General features: G+C 39.8%; 3 protein-coding genes across 6 annotated transcripts in view; 2 read left to right on the top strand and 1 right to left on the bottom strand.

Moving 5' to 3' along the window:
• sncb (synuclein, beta) overlaps nt 1-788 on the top strand; it is a 12,417-nt gene extending 11,629 nt beyond the window's left edge. For both annotated transcript variants that reach the window (XM_024283905.1, XM_024283906.1), the window contains exon 6: nt 1-788. In XM_024283905.1, the coding sequence (XP_024139673.1) occupies nt 1-27 (27 nt within the window). In that variant the 3' untranslated portion in view covers nt 28-788.
• A 2,332-nt stretch (nt 789-3,120) lies between these two features.
• LOC112153246 (G protein-regulated inducer of neurite outgrowth 1) lies at nt 3,121-6,704 on the top strand. 2 transcript variants are annotated; one of them, XM_024283297.2, is made up of 2 exons: nt 3,121-3,524; nt 3,854-6,704. In XM_024283297.2, the coding sequence occupies exon 2, from the start codon at nt 3,885-3,887 to the stop codon at nt 5,835-5,837; it is 1,953 nt and encodes a 650-aa protein (XP_024139065.1). In that variant the 5' UTR covers nt 3,121-3,524; nt 3,854-3,884; the 3' UTR covers nt 5,838-6,704. The 2 variants fall into 2 exon arrangements, with proteins under 2 accessions (XP_024139065.1, XP_024139066.1); XM_024283298.2 differs by having other exon boundaries at nt 3,857-6,704.
• On the bottom strand, nt 6,366-16,396 carry cdhr2 (cadherin related family member 2). 2 transcript variants are annotated; one of them, XM_024283296.2, is made up of 31 exons: nt 16,212-16,396; nt 14,817-14,873; nt 14,684-14,743; nt 14,467-14,606; nt 14,326-14,376; nt 14,149-14,238; nt 13,981-14,070; nt 13,779-13,901; nt 13,317-13,460; nt 13,131-13,206; nt 12,934-13,043; nt 12,563-12,769; nt 12,335-12,484; nt 12,077-12,238; nt 11,942-12,003; nt 11,613-11,856; nt 11,205-11,444; nt 11,053-11,122; nt 10,391-10,975; nt 10,201-10,272; nt 9,416-9,465; nt 9,162-9,313; nt 8,984-9,080; nt 8,825-8,913; nt 8,646-8,717; nt 8,054-8,189; nt 7,835-7,956; nt 7,641-7,748; nt 7,478-7,561; nt 7,305-7,353; nt 6,366-7,216 (listed from the first exon to the last, which is right to left on the bottom strand). In XM_024283296.2, exons 1-31 carry the CDS (start codon nt 16,219-16,221, stop codon nt 7,070-7,072), a joined length of 3,849 nt encoding a protein of 1,282 aa, XP_024139064.1. In that variant the 5' UTR covers nt 16,222-16,396; the 3' UTR covers nt 6,366-7,069. The 2 variants fall into 2 exon arrangements, with proteins under 2 accessions (XP_024139064.1, XP_036069707.1); XM_036213814.1 differs by lacking the exon at nt 16,212-16,396 and adding an exon at nt 14,957-14,977.
• Between the last annotated feature and the right edge of the window lie 557 nt (nt 16,397-16,953).

Consider the following 16,953-nt stretch of genomic DNA (forward strand, 5'->3'; position numbering starts at 1 on the left):
AGTCAGGATTATGAGCCAGAGGCGTAAACTCATCCATCTGAGTCATCCTCCAACCAGCAGCACAATAAGATTTCTAATAATAATAAAGGACAAAGGCTGAAGCTATAACAATTATATCCCTGTTGCAAAAAACAACAACAAAAAGTCAAGCATTCCCACTGAAAAATGTTCTTCCTTCAAGACAAATCTTTTAATATTATTAATATATAGTGTAAAATGTCATGTTATTCACGTAACGTGTTGGCTGTAGGTATTTATTGAGATGTAGGATCCGTCCTCTCGGTCTCATTTCTTTGATTCCCTCCCAATGAAATGAGACCAGAGCCAGGGCCTGTGACTTTGTACGTGTGTGTATCTGTATTAAGAAATGTGCAATAGATGTTTATTATCTTCCAATGTCAAATTGGGAGGAAAAAAAATATAACTCTGTGGCCGGTTGCAAGCAGATACGAATATCCTTTTAAGTGTCAACAATGCCTGTGTGTTTTCTTTCTTTTTTGCACTTTCTTCAGAGATTTGTTTTTAAAGTAAGAGTTTTTTACATTGTATCTTTATAGTTGCTCGTGAAATCATTCCAGTATATTATCTGTTAGAGATTGACAGATTATACACGTTTGTGTGTGCGTGTGTGTGTTTGTGTGTACTGAAGATTTTAACAGTTGATATATTATGTCATAATGGTTGTCATATCAATGTGTGCTTTAAACTGCAGGACTTGTTATTAAAAAGGTTTAAGTGTTAAGCCAAACATGCAAATCCTCTGTAAATACAATAAATTTAAAAAGAAATTATTGTTTTTGATGCTGTTCTTTTCTCTGCTTTTTGGGGGGGTTCTAAAGGGCTACCATCCTAAAATGTTTATGTTCTGTCTGTGGGGGTTTAACTGTGTGAAATCCGCTGAGTAAGCTCTGGCTCTTGGCGGGATGCAGCCATTCTTAGGATTCCAGTTTGATCGGGTCTCTTTGGGCAGGCTTTGTTTGGGTTAATCCTGCCGGAACGTGCAGCCTAGGTGGTGTCGGACTCAAACAGGGGGTATTAAACAGCCGCTCAGTCAGTCGGGACGGGGGAAAGCCGCAGGTGCAAAGACAGGAGCCATGAAGAAGTCCTTCGAGAGCCTGAAAGGGACGAGCCAATCGGCAGCCAAAGGAATCACAGAAACCACAGGTACTATGCAGAACTACAGCAAAAACAAGATCTATAATAAGTCATTATAGTGGCATAAATGCGATGGATTTGTGTTGTAGTTCTGTTAGTGAGTTAGTCTTAAAAACAGCTTTCCTCTTCTGCTCTGTGGTAGTGCAAGCAGCTCAAGATGCTGTGCAGCAGGTGGCAGACTCCTCCAAAGAAACAGTTAACACAGGTAAAGTCCATTGATTTTTGCCTTGAACATCACAGCACATGCAGTTAGTATGAAAGCCATAGCTTTGAGTCCAAGGAAAAGCTCCAAAAACAGCACCCCTTAGAAATAAGTATTTGTTTCTAGTGTTATTTTGCAGTTAAAATACAATCTTAATAAGGATTTTTCTCTTGCAAGACTTGAAACACGACTATTTCTCTTTCTTAAGATTATATTTTTGCTGTGTACAGTTAAAAAAATGTTGGCTTATAATACAAATTACTCCAACCCCTTAATGCTGGAATTTATTTTCAGCAAAGACAAACAAATTCCTTATCTTTTGCCACATTTAGGTCATTTCAGAGCCAAAGTGGTTTGTTGCATTTTTCCGACAGCATTACTGGGTTTTAATACTACTTTTTGAGTTAATTTGACTCAAATTTACCTAAAAAAAAGTCTAACATTGTTAGTAGAAAAGGATTTTTTCTTTGAAAACAGAAATATCACATCAATTATGAGTTCTCAAAGTGTCTCTTTTGAAACGATTGTTTTAACTTTTACAATCTTTCTGTTTTACTCCACCCCGACTCTAAAGCTGCTCAGGAGGTCAGCAGGCAGGGCCAGGCTGCCATCACTAAAGCTGCGGACAGAGCCAGTGACACCATCAGGGTCTTTGGACAGCAAATGGAAAGCCAAAAGGAATGAGCAGCTCTAACTGGAATGTTTCCAAAAAAGGAAGTGCGCTTTTGTCAAACAAACTGCAAAAAAAAAAAAAAAAGATATATATAAATATATAAAACCTAGATGCTGTGAATATACCCACACAGCTACCATTCCAGTAGAAAAGTTACATAAGTATAGTTTCTCTTTGCTCTAAATCTGCATTTGTGTTACCTGCTTTTTAATGTGATTATTTTTGGGAAAATAAAAAAAAATACCACCAATTGCTCTCTCAGGTTCGTCCAATGTGTTACTCTGCCACATCCAGCAGAGATAACACTGAGTAACTGTAGAAGCACAGTATCTGTGACACATCCCATATTTGCACAGTGAAGAGCACTCATCAACTCAACACGGTCGTTATTACCAACACATTGCTGAAGAGATGACCTTTGGCGGGCCGATGGTTCCTGCTAAAAGTGTGATCAGAGCTGTCTGCCCTGGTTCTCTACAGCCCACCTCCCTCACTGACAAGATGCGGTTGCTAGGCAACAGCTCTCACTGGTAGCTTGGGATTGGTCGGGGCCTTTGCATTGGATGGTGAATCTGTTTCTGGCAGTACACAGTGTTCTGGTCAGGTTAAAACTAATAAAGGTGAAGATTTTCCAAAACCCAGAAAGCCAGGTATTTCACCCAGTGGCTTTTATTAGAAAATACAGATGGGAACGCGTGTCACAAAGCAGAGGGGATGGGGGAAGGAAAAGAGCGTGAAACCTTTCGCTTTACAAGTGGCTGCTTGTGTGGGAGGCGCCGCTCTGCTTTCTCCAGGCTCCTTCAGGGTGAGCTGCTCTGTTGTCTGTCATGTACAGTTGCAGCAGAACATTCACCGTGTCTAATATTTCTCATGCGCCCTCCCACAATGCCAGAAAGTGGACTAAACCTGCAGTCCTCTGCTGCTACAGCAATCACACACTTTTTTCTGCTTAATAAATTTGTCAAACAGAGGAAAACAAGACAGCATTTTATTCTTATTTATTTCCAACCACCCCCTCACTGGCACATTTTCCCCACCCTCCAGAAACTCTTCCAGTGATCACTTATGACAGCATTTATCACTTAATTTAGTTTTACTTATTAATTTCTTTAGGAAATCCATCTCACCAGATGACAACTTTATCTGTCTGCTGTTGTGTTGCTATGAGAACCTGAAGCTAATTACTATGATTTACTTATGATTAGAGAGCTGTACAGAGATTTTGTCATTGCATTACCACTCACTGCCAGAACCCAGCCGTGGTTTCCAAGGAAACTGGAAATGTGGAGCTTTTCACCAGACACAGGCAGAGTCTAAAGAGCGAGGATTGCCTAAGATAGATTCTTCTAGAACCGAACCTGTAGCCAGCGCATTCAGAATCAATCAAACACGTGAGGACAGATGTTGATCTTAATCGCTGCGGAGATTTGAAATGTTTGAAGTGAACCTAGAGAAGAGTTGTGGAGAGGCTTCAGTCTGACTTTGGCTGCTGAGGTATGTCTCCGACTTTGAATTTCATCATTTTTATGTCATGTTTTTATTTTTGATGCATGAATACATGTGCATGTTTTTGGTGCAATGATGAAATTGACTTATAAACAGACAAAAAGGCTGTTAGTAGAAGTGTTTACCGTCAGTATTTTCTACTTTTCAGCACTCTGTGATGCTGAAATGAGCATAATGTTGCTTGATTATACAAGATGCTTTATTTCCATTGCATGTTGCAGAATATTTTTTTTTAATCAGAAAAGCAAGCTGATGTTTTGTTCTCCACTCTTGCGTGGGTTTGCAAAAACAGGATCTCTGTGCTGTGCTTTGCCCAGCAGGTTATTCTGACACGTTAATGCAGACAGAATGGGAAGCCTTAAGAACGAGATGAGAGGTTTGACGGAGGAACATCAGCTCTGTGAGAAGACAGACGAGGGGGAAAAGCAAGTAAACTCAAAGCCAAACTCTACAGCGGAGGGAGGTTCTTGTCAAGAAGACAATCAGCCAGAACTTTTACTGAACTCCGAAGAGGAAACAGTGAAAAATGCAATTTCCAAAGAAGTGCTTTCAGACGAGGATAAATCAATCACCGATGAGACTGCAGATCATGAAGCAACACAAAACAGCAGGACAATAACTAACAACCTCCCCAGTGATGGAGAAGCGCAGAGCAAAAGTGACGCAGCCACTGACAGCATCTCTTTTCCGGTGCCCCCGACTCCGGACCCCTTTGACCCCCGCTCGCCAGCCCCCTTCGGGCAACACCACATGCGCACTCAGGTGAGCCTGGAGGTGGTGCAGTGCCGCTCAGCAGCCACCAGCCCCATGACTCCTCCCCAGGGTGGCAGCTCCTTTGTCTTTCCGAGTACTTTTGGGAAATCTGACGTCGGCGGGGACACCAAGGAGGCCGGCCTGCAGGTGGGTCAGCAGGTGGAGTTGTGCTCCGTCGCCACCTCCCCCATGACCCCGAAAACACCGTTTGGCACAGCTTTCCCAGCGCTGGTTGGAAAAGAACCGGTGCAGGTGAAGGAAAAGGAGAAAAACCAACAGGAAGAGAGCAACAATAGCCAACAAGTGGTCTCGACTGCAACGAGTCCAAAAGAAGTGGAGTCACAGGAAACAAATGCTGTCACAAAAGAGTCAAGTGGGAATCCCAGCAGCTTTCTGACTGCTGGGTCTCTTGATTCACAAGGGACTGTGGAGAGCAGCAAGCAGCAGAATAAGCAACAGAGGATGGGAAGCATGGATCAAGATATTACGATTTTGGTGACACACCATGGCAATAATGAAGACGACGACGAAGAAAAGGTTGAGTCATATGTAATTGAAGCTGAGACGATAAAGGTAGATGAATACCAGGAAGATCTAGAGGACAATAATGACGAAAAAAGCAAAGGTGAAGAGACACATGATGCAGCAGACCCAGAGCACAAACAGAAACAGGCTAAAGAAGAAGGAAAACCGTGCATGAGAGCCGAGAGTTTGGAGGTGACTGACAGAAAAGACGCATGTGAAGAGACAGGCGACGCTTCTGCAATCAAATCTCCAGTTCCTGAATCTCCAGCTCCATTCGGCTGCCACAACATCCGCACGCAGGTGAGCCTGGAGGTGGTGCAGTGTCAGTCTGTAGCGACTAGCCCTATGACCCCCCCAGACGGAGACCAAGCCTTTTGCTTCCCAAGCTCCTTTGGTAAATGTGCCACTGTGTGTACAGAAACTAAAGACGCTGAGCTGCAGGTGGGTCGAGAAGTGGAATTTCGCTCTGTTGCCACAGCCCCCATGACCCCAAGAACCCCCATCGCCACGACTTTTCCTGAAATCAAGAAAGGACTAAGCATAGACGAGAAGATAACTGAGGAGGTGGTGGAGGAGAAAAAGGAACTCGCACCTGAGAACGAAAAAGCACATAAAGATGAAAAGGAAGAAGACAAGGAGGAAACGATGAACAGTAATAACTCAAGTGAGGAGAAGTGTGAGGAACCAGTACAGGAGGTGAGCTGGGATGAAAAGGGGATGACGTGGGAGGTGTACGGCGCCGTGGTGGAGGTGGCTGTCCTGGGCTCCGCCATCCAGAAGCACCTGGAGAAGCAGGTGAAGAAGCAAAAGAGGCAGACCTCCTTGCCTCCCCCGCCTCCGCTCAACCCCTCGGCCACGCCCCTCACCACAGAGTCAGTGCAGGGGGGCTCGGGTAAGGGCTGCGGCGGAAAGAGGAGGGAGGCGGACAGGAAAGGGAACCGGCGCCGAAGAAACCCTTTCCGCCAGATGATGGAGAACATGCAGCAGCCGCACTGTTGCTCCAGAGCGCACACAACTGAGTGAGGAGAGTCTTCATCAGAAAACGAGCTGCAATGACGTGACTTCACGGGGGAGAAACAAATCCTCACAGAAGATGAATAAGCACAAAAGCTTGAAGAGCTTTCAGGAACAGCCATACGTATCTATTCACTTTTCAGTCACTTAAAACGGAGTGAATGGACTCCATGAACATGTTACATCAGCATCAGCGTTGACTGAGCGCCTCTCCTTTAATGTTTTTTTCCATTCAGCTGTTCACTGACTCATTTAGCTGTTGGTGCTTTTTTTATGCACCTAAGACTACATGAGACCATGGCAACCAGCCCCCCCGCTCAATACATCTGCCACACGTGTGTGGTTTGTCACTAAATGTTATATTTGTACATTTAATATGCTGCTTAGTGAAGTGTGACATTGTTAGGACGGTACGCACAATCAAGTTTTTATTATTATTATTATTTGTTTTATTAATTTTACTGTATTTTTGATTGTTATTTGTGTGATTAAATTTGCTGATAATTTTTGAGATGTTCACAGATTTAGTGTCCACACTCAAGAGAAACTGATTTTATTCACAGATTGCACTCGTGATACATTCACTCGGTTGTGAGTAAACAGTAAAGCCATCTTTTTCCATCTGCTGCTGGCAGGAAGACACTGAACAAAGTCTCGTTTCAGCAGCAGGAGCTCAGAACTTGAGACTAAACATGAGATTTTCACAAACAATGATTCAACTCACATACTGAAATCAAACAATCTTCTTGTACTTTCTTTAGTTTTTCGTTTATTTTATAAGTGTCTGTTGCAAATGATCTGATTATGTACATTTTATTTCAAAGAAAACCAAACAGCTTTACACAATTGCTTAAATAAAGTGATTCTTTTGCTTGACGTAGTTGCTTGTGTTCAAATGTTTGTCAGCAATAGAACTTTTCGAAGGAAAAAAAATGTAAATCTTTATTTAAAACCCTGAGTTTGACAACAAATATCATCATTAATTCTTGTTTTTAAAAACTTGTTTTTGCTCTTTTGTGAATGAAAGGAAAATCTGATCACAGATAAAACAAAAAAAATATATTTTTATGTCTCTTTTCAATAATTATAAGCCAGGGATCTTGCATTTTTCACTCAATAATATATCGCTAACAGTGAAAACAAAGTTCCAATTCAAATAGAGATATTCATCCAACAAGATATGATCATTTTTGTTTTCTTGATTCTGTCCGTCTTTGGAATCTGGTCTTCTTTTACTTCCATCACAGATCGGTTGTGTCAAATACCGGGTTAATGAAACCAACATCAGACTTGTTGGCTGATTTATTCTTGCCCAGCTGAGCTAGAGCGTCAAAGGCTTCACCGTCCTCTGATGAATCATCACCCCCTTTCTTCTCCTTCATCGAGACCTGTTTTTTTTGGTGGAACGGACACACTTTTTAGTATTTCAATATTCAGAGCTGGAAGTGAAAATCAGTTTTGTAAATTAGAACTCACCGAGCCGCTGTCAATATTGATAAAGTCACTGTTGTCCAGAGAGTTCAAGCTAAAGTGGAGAAAAAATGTTTAATAAAATGAAAGAACAGAACATAGAAAGGTGTGGTTTCGTTTTGTTTTTTTTAATTTGTTCTGCTCTATTTCTAGATATTTTTTGGAGAAGTTTTCTTTACCTGACTTTATCTACATCCGAGCTCTCCTCGTCTAGATCCAGGGATATGGCGGTCTCATAATGGAGGTTAAGCACCGGATTGGCACTAATAATGACAATACAAAAAAATAAGTTTTAGACTTTCTCAAAGTGAGTCAAACATCTTGCCGCAAGCGTCTCCTCACCCTTCCATGGTGTACTTGTTGGTTCCAGGAACCACCGGTCCTCCTTTCTGGTTGTCAGCGTTCACCGTGGATTTCATGGCTTCTGCCGCCTTCAGCTTCCTCCTGTAGCTGTCGTGGGAAATGAGAACAATCATTGATCATTTGAGGCGCTATACTAATTCAAAGAGTGTTTCAAGCCAAATTGTTTATCTTACTTCCTGCGGGTGCACAGAAGCGAAGTGGTGAGGACAATCATTACAAGGGCGAGGCCTCCCACAATCCCAAGCAGAACGAATTTCACAGGATCTCCTGGATCTTCTGTTTCAGTGACCTCCGTCTAAGAAACAGGTGAGCAACGCTTCCTTAGCCCATTGATGGGTCATGGATACACGAGAGGCCACCATTTTCACAACAACAAAACTCCCCACACTTACAATGGTATTGAGGCCAAGCGCTTTCAGTTCTTCAAAATGTTCAGGATCAGCGAGACCTTTATCCACATCGCTGGTGCTGAGGGGCACTCCATTGGAGTACACAAAATAAGCCACGATCACCGTCTTCTCAATATTCCTAAAAGGAGAATACAAAACTATCACTCATCCAAATTAACAAATATATACCAATTGTCCTCTTAGCTTGAAAAGTAAAAATCATCATTATTATTTTGCTTCAAATAAATCAACCTCTGCAACAATCTTTTGCCAAATGGATCACTTGCACCACCTAGTGGACAAAGGAGGCTATGCAGAAAAAGGAGCTCTAACTATGACTCCTTTGGTCCTTTATTTAAGACTGTCTCAGTGGCCATGTGGGAGAGCGTCCACCCTGAGATTGGAAGGTTGTGAGTTCAAATCCATGGCCAAGTCTAAAAATGGGACCTCCTTGTTTGACAGGCATTAAGGGGATGTGTTGGGGGGTTAAATCACCAAATTGCTACTGAGTCTGAAGCTGCTCCCACAGGTGTGTGACAGCTACTTTAGAACCTTTGTTATAAATAATTCAATGTATTATCAAGGTATAACTTGCCTGGATTCTGAAACAATCTCTGATCTAATGGCAACAATTTTTACAAATGCATCTGTGGCTCTTTCAAGCGCCCTGGTAAAAGATGAGAGAAAAGAAAAAACAATTACTCAAAGTAACACAAGTTTAAAATGTGCTTATAATTGATGTGAGATGAGCTTTGCTGAAAGCCAGAAATGCACCTTGTAATTTGAAAGAGCTTGTTCTGAACCTCCACTTCAGAAATTCCAAACTCCAGTTCAACTTTGAAGTTTTCATCAATGTTGAAAATCTGCAAAAGGGACAAACACTTTCCACACTGCACTGTAAAGTGATTCCCAAAACATCTTTCAATCGCTCACTTTCAGCACAGTGTCTGTGTAGAGGCCGCCTTTATCCGTCGCTCTGACTGTCACCACGTATCTCCCTTGGACGGTCATATCCAGGCTTTCTGTAGACCTGTGGAGAGAACAGAGTTGTGTTTAAAAACAAAAGATGTGTACAGTAAGATTTCTGTGCTTCAAATGGCTTTGTACTCACTGAATAATACCAATGAAAGTGTCCTGTTGCTGCGTAGTGACGGCCTCGAACAGTAGCTTCCTGTCAGAGGTCTCATTTTTGTTGTTTTCAAACTGGACTAAAGTGACTTCAAAGTCAATCTCCCTGTTTGATCCAGAGTCTCTGTCTGAAGCCTGAAAGCACCAGAACACACATCAGCAAACATGCTAGCTGTGTCTAAAGTGACTTTGACAGCATGAAATGTCATCATTTGACTATATTTCCTTTGTACTTACAGTGACTCGTGCGACGGATGTCCCTGTACTTGCTGTTTCGGCCACCACAACTAATGTAAAAGACAAACAAATGAGTTACTCAGTTAAATCACTAAAATATTAAATTCATGAGGAAGTATCTGTGAGGAAGGTTCCTTAGCAGTTCCAAAAAGGGTCCTCTGGACTTATTTCTTTTCAGTTAAATATATTTTGCCTCTTATTCAAGAGGATTTCTTAAGTGATGGCTCTTTTAAAAACTTATCTTCAGTTTATAATATATTATATATATATATATATATATAGAATATGATGGTTTCATTGTTATACGTTTTTCAAGCAATGTCGTGACACATTACTGTTCGGGATATAGTTTGATATATCCCTGTATAGATATACATTTCTTTTGTTCGTCCTTTTTAGTTTTATTATTGATTTGATTACTTGAAATAAACCTTTTCTTAATCCAAATGTTTTTTTTTAATGGCTAAAAGTGTCTTTTTGAATCTTGTTATTATGTCTATTCCTTATTGATTTATATCTGAAATTAATATATCTATTTTTCAGAAAATAAAATAATAATTGAGCATTGTCTAATATAAAAAATATAAAAAAGTGTTTTAAGTTCATTCATATTTATGTTTTTTTTTAGTTTCATTTCTTATATATTTTTGCTTTGTTTTAGGCCACTTATTTTAAACTCCTGTGCATTTTTTTTCTTTTTTCTAATAATTTTTATACATTTTTTGTATATTTTAAAATAAGTCAATCTATCAATGTTTGTCTGTTGAATTTTGACTCATACTCACCATAAACCGTATCTGAGTAAATGAATTCTGGAGCGTTGTCATTAATGTCTTCAATGTTGATTACCATTTGTCCTGAAATGAGATAAATGGCGATAAGCTAAAATGGAGTCCAGGCTGTTGCACTTTATGATTTCCTTATTTTCTGTTCCTGCTTTAGCATTTATATTGCATGTTAAAGAAGACAGAATACCTAGAGTAGCACTGTTGTTCTCCCCTTTCTCCGTGTATTTGTCCACCACTTGAGCCTCCACCAGCGCTTGGTCACACACTTCAAAGTCCAAAACGTAGTCTGGATTGAGTCGAACCTCCCCCGCTGGGTTTAGGGTAAAAAATCTGCAGGTGTCCCAGCTGCCATTGCACCTGCAACTGACTGACTCAAGCTCATAAACCAGGGAGTGGTTTCCATCCTTGTCCTGTGCTGTAAATTTCCCTACAGGCTCAGTGATAGTGGTGTTCTCCTTCACATTCAACGGCACTATTGGGTCAAACTCGGGCCTCTCATCATTCACATCCACCACATTCACCTCCACCACCACTTCATCTTTCTCGTTTCCGAGATCCAGTGCCTCCACCTTCAGCGAGAACCGTTTACGGGAGCTCTCGTAGTCCAGCTCGATGTCTGGGTCCACAGAGATGTCTCCTCTGTAGCCCTCGGTGTCGGGGGAGCTCTGAACAATGAAGCTGCCAAAGCCGCCATCAATGATGCGGAAAGAAATTCGGTTAAAGTTGGAACTTTGATCCAAATCCTCGGCGTAAACGGACCCCACAAGGGCACCTGATGGAAGCCACAAAGCTATGTCATTTCCAATCCTAGTGGTGAAAATGTAAAGCTCTTGTAGCCAAAATGCTTACCTTTCTGTCCTTCTTTGACAGAGAACTTATAAGAAGGAGATTTAAACTTTGGCTGATTGTCGTTGACATCCTGGGGTGCATCAAAGAAAAGCATCTGTTAGAATCCTCACCTGAGCTTGTTGCATCAATTCTAATAATGCTCATGGTTTTACCTCCACACTGATGGTAACTGGAACACTGCTGGACAGCTGTGGATCTCCCTGATCTGTGGCAACAACAGTGAGCAGGATCCTCCCGTTCAGCTCTGGATCAAGAGCCTCCCGATCCAGCACCTTACTGTTGGATAAAATGCCCGTGTCCCGGTCGATGGTGAAACTGGAGCTATAGGTGCTGGGGTTCATGAAGTACTCAATTTTGCTGTTGACTGTATCTGGTTCATCTCCATCTGTAGCCTGTACACACAGAGAGAAGTTTGAATTTATTTGTACAGTTTAGCTCTTTTTCCTGTCCTTTTGCATTTGTAAACATCAACTATGTACTATTCTATCCCTCTGATATGTTACCACAGCTCCAGGAAACAACAGATCACTATTCTCTAGTCATCCTGTCGTAACACTTACTTCTATCTTGACTTGAACGTCTTTCCCTTCTTCAACAAACTCCAGGTAAGACTCTCGGTTCATGACTGGCGTCTTGTCGTTAATGTCGGTCAGAGTGATCTCCAGCACTGTGGTTCCTGGTTTGCCTTCTGAGTCTAAGGCCTGCAGAGTGGCTGTGTACAGAGATCTTAGCTCTCGATCCAGCAGAACGGAGCTCTTAACGTAGATTTTCCCCGTATTGGCCTCCACATCAAAATATTGTAGGCTAAAACAAAAGTGCAGAATGTTAAGTTGTGTTTGTGATGAAATACACAATACATGTAAAGGGAGTAAGGGTGAAAATAACATACATGTTTTCTGGGAGAAGTCTGTAGGTAATTTTGCCTTCATCCATTGTGTCAGGATCCTCTGCCTATTGAAAGAAAATCGAATGAAACTATGATAACTTTTAGTTTACAGGGACTGGATTGTCTTTAGGAACTTACAGTAATCGTTTCCAGAACTGTATTAGCAAGAGAGTGTTCAGGAACACTCAGTTTGTACGAATCTTCTGGGAATGTGGGGCTGTTGTCATTGGCGTCCCTTATGTTTATTGTAACAGTAGCAGTGGAGCGGGAAGCTGTGTTCTCCTCATCAACAGCAACCACCTAGAAGATGACAAATGTATTGAAAAGCATCCAAAAAGCCCCCCTAAGCCTCAACAACCACACAGGAGGTGATAAAAACTTGTTTTTGACATTTACATTGAGAATCATTTGTTGGACTTTTTCATAATCCAGTTTTTCCGTTTGTCTGACGAGAAGCTGGACGACTGTGTCGACTGTGGTGAAGGAGGGCTCCACAGAAAACACATCTTTGTCCACTCCCTCCAGAATTAGCTGAGTTCGAGAGTTCTGTGAAACAAAAGAGGAAGCTTGATTAAAAAAAATCTTTTTCTTGTAAAATTGCTAAATTGGAGGTTGATTTCCTACCCTATCAAGATCTCTGACTGTCATGTCAAAGGAGATGGATCCCAGAGAATGTTCCAACACCTCCCCTGTGAACTGGGAGGCGACAACACAAGTCTCCGCACAATTATAAAACTCTGGTATGTGGTCATTGATGTCCTGAATGCTGATATCAAAAGTTGTTGTTGTGCTGGCTTTGACCCCATCGATGTTGTTGTTAGTTTCAGTGGCCTGCAACATAACACATCAGTTATTTAAATGTTTTATATAAAGTAAAAATTTCTATAAACAAAAAAAGCAGCGTAAAATGAGCTCAAACATTGTGGGTATATTTCTAAACTTCGTCCTACACGAGGCAGTAGTTTTGCAGGACTTTTACTATTTTTTTTCTTTACCTTCACAGTCAGGGTCACAGTATCACCAACAACTTCTCTGTCAATTTCTCCTTTGACAGAAATGATACCAGTACTGCTGGAGATGTCAAACAGGCCTGAATCTTTGGATTCTGGGAAAGGAAGCGGTGATAGAATGTGATATTGTCTCTCACGAAAAAATAGAAGTTTCTTCTATATCTAAATTAGCTTTAGCCCACCTTCAATGGTATAGATCATGACATCAGACACTCCTGTGTCCGGGTCAAAGGCACTCACTTGTAACACTGAATGACCCTGACAAAAGAGAAAGATAACAAATATGGAACCAGATCCATTAGTGGAAGGACCAGAATTTCAACATTTTCTCTCAAATGAATAGGAAAATAAAATCCAGTGACACTTACCACATCTTCGTGTTCTAAGACTGACCCTGTGTATGGTGTCCCAAGAAACTGCGGGTCGAGGTCTGGCACGTCAACCACCGTGATGATGGAGAAAATATTGCTTGAGAGGGAAGTCGGTGTCTTTGAACATCCGCCTCCGCCATCCTGTCACGAGGCAAAAAAAAAAATCGCTCAGGTGTGTATTATTATACTCAATAGTTTGTATTAACAAAATACTCTTATAATTTACTTCCTTTTAAAGGAATATTAACAACAAAGCGTATCATCAATAATCTATTCAAGTCTTATGGCAAAAGGTCAAAATACTAATGGAACTTAGATTTAAAAATCCATAAATGTCTCATTCTTACTGTAAAAATGTACATTTGGTCTTTCAGCAACATTTTAACAATTTTTTTTTTAAACTTTAGATCTTATAAAATCTTGTAAATTAGACTATTTATTTTTAAGAAGAAAACTCACTGTTGCAGTAATCTGGAGCCGATAGAAGGTGCCCAAGGTGTTGTAATTGAGTTCTCTGTTTAATTTTACTTCACCAGTCGTGCTAACAATGGTAAAAAAACCATCGCCATTGCTTGGAGTCACCTGGGGAAAAAAAAATATATATTGACATTGACATTGACATTATGAAATGATATATTTGTTTTTTTTCATCTTCTGTTACCACTTTAATGCTATAAGTAACAACACCAGCAGCTCCAGTGTCGGCATCATTGGCAGAAACCTTAAACAGAGATGAACCTACAGCAGTGTTCTGTAAAAAAATAAGAAAAATTTTGAAACAATAACAAACGTCCGCTTCTGACTTGGTTAAAATAGTAACATCACTCACTTCAGGAACAGGAATGTCATAAGATGCCTCTGCAAATATGGGTCTGTTGTCATTTGCATCCATTAGGATTATGTTTAAGTCTCCTGAAATCTAAAAAACATGTGGTAAAGGATAAAGATAAAATAAGATAAAGAAATTCAAAAAAGTAAAATTGGGGTAAACAAAGCAAGATTTTACCGCGCTGGAACCGTCAGAGACGGTAACTCGAAGTGGCATTACATTCATACTCTAAAACAAACAGAAAAAGTGAGACTAAATTATGCTCTGTCTGAGCAAACTGTCCAAATGAAAAAGCTGTTCAGATCTGTCTTAGTGTACCTCTCTATCAAGTGGGATTTTTACTGTTACAGCTCCAGTGGCTGCATTAACGTCAAAGTATGGTGCGTTGGATCCACTCAGCTCGTAATTCAGCGGGTCACCCTCATCGTCTGTTGCTTCGATGTTAAACGCAAGGTCGCCTGCAATTACATAACAAACTTGAGCAGGAGTTGATAAAACACGACAAAAAGACGTAATTTTCGAATGTCCCGCATACCTATTTTCAAATCTTCGCACACGTTATAAACAAAGGTGGTAATTGTAGGGCTGTTGTTTGCTGAAAAAAATATATGTGTTAATGATAAATATATAAATATATATATAAAAAAACAAATTTGCTAAGTTCTCACCTTTTATCAGGCAGACAAGGGACAATAGTAGGATCACTCCTGTGATGCCCCCCATGTCTGAAAATAACAACATGGGGAGAGAAAAAAGTGACTGAAAAGGTTAAATTAAGCTACTAGTTACATTAGTAACCATAACTTACCAAATTAGCAACAACAGACTAAAAAAATAACAGTTTTAAAAAGTGCTAGTTTAAGTCTAAAGAACTGAATACTTTGTACAAATCTGTCAACTACAAAATGGAAGTGTCAGAGTCGCTACACACAGAGTTTTAACCTGATTAAAGGGGTTAAAGTTTAAACATTAATTTCATATTTGGCCACACCTACACTACAGTAATCACAGCACAGCAGGATGCGGAAACACAAACAGTTTTGTTTGCAGAGAAGTACAACCTCCAGGTTTTATCAAATATGAAGTTTACTGCAGAAAATAACAATTTTATTTGGATTTATTCTTATTTAACACCGTTTTTGGTAACACTTTAGATAAGGTGCTGCAAAAACTCAATGTAAGGTTGACAAAGATAGTTAATACATCTGCTAAGCTTGTCAGCAGTTTATTAATGTAGCCTTTAGAGACAATGGGCTCATTTTGGATGTCAATTAATCTTATTAAGTATGTTAATAAACCTTATTTGGCTTATTGTGCTAATAAATGTCTTATTGATACCCTATAAACACATTAATAATGTTTGTTACTGTGTTAATAAAGCTTTTTAAGGAATCTTATTATAAAGTGTTACCCTTTTTTCCTATGTAAAACATAAAATATGAGGCTGAGAATGCTATTTTTTTTTTACCAGTCTTGTATTTCCATTATACATAAACAGCATTGATAATCCTACTAAGATTAAGATCAATATTTAATCCATTTTAGATTAACTAACAAGTGATATTTTTCTTTTAATGACAACTTTTTAAAGTTTATTAATCTTATTAGGTTTCATTTGTTTTCTATACTCATAAAATACTTTCAATATCAATGTTATTTTTTAAATGTATGTGAATACATTTCATATAAACTTTAGACATGCACCTCATTTACAGACAAGCACCTATTAACTATTTTTCGCTACCAACAAATAACTACTTAAAGCTGAAAAAAAAACTTTTTTTTGTTTGTTTTTTTAAGGATCAGTGGTTTTAAAAGTAAAATTAATATTTTTGCTTGTTATTTGATGGGCAAGCACAGCTTTAATTAGATGGCTAAAGAAGATGTTTTAGTGTTCAAGCTTAAAAAGAGCATTTTTTAATCCAAACCTAGATCTTTTCAAAATCATACATAAGAAGAACACAAAAAATATGTCATTTTTATAGTATTTGTATTGTTTAATTTAAATAAACATCAAATTTAAGGTTAAAACAGGTTTGAGATGAAGCAGTATTGAGACTTACCGGACAGCATTCGCAGAGAGTTTCGATGTTCTGATGTTCAGGTGAGACCTTTGGCTCTTGTTCCTCCTGGAGATTGTCGTGTCAGAGTTGTAAACATAAATGATTAACACATATTGAGATCTACAAGCAGCAGCCTCCCTCCCTGCTCTCAATAGAGTTCAATAAAAAAAACCCAATAAAAGATGCTCGCTGGAATCAAAAAGATAAGATGCTTTAACTCTTACAGCCCACAAATCACATGAAGTGTAATAAAAAAAATTCTCCTCTCATTTGATCATTTCGTGATCCACCCTCTTACCACTGGTATACAATCAACACCAAAACCACAGTGAGAATCTGAGCAATCCGGGTCTCTGAATGGAAGCTTCTGTTGTGACGACAGCAGATTTTCGGTTCTGTTGAGTACACTCAATGTGAACTGAAGCCTTGTCTCATCAGAACCAATCAGGGGGTCCATGTGTTGTCCACAGGCCTATTCTTTCCTGATCCCTCCTCCTCCTCTTTTCTAGGTCTTCTACTAATTAATGGGCACAACACAAAGAATTATGTTCTGTTGCACCCATCACTTTCACTCAGAGGCGGACATTTACCTCGAAACAAAAGCAGCTGAGACAAATCATTCCCCAGTCTTCAAAGGGGAAGAAAAACAGGAAATATGCTAGCACAAAATGTTTGTTACTGTCAACCTCAAGGATTTTTTTTTATGGTTTCTATTTTACTTTTTTTAAGTGTGATAGTTCAT

The sequence above is a fragment of the Oryzias melastigma genome, linkage group LG10, assembly GCF_002922805.2.
Source record: "Oryzias melastigma strain HK-1 linkage group LG10, ASM292280v2, whole genome shotgun sequence".
In the NCBI taxonomy this organism is placed as follows: Eukaryota; Metazoa; Chordata; class Actinopteri; order Beloniformes; family Adrianichthyidae; genus Oryzias; species Oryzias melastigma.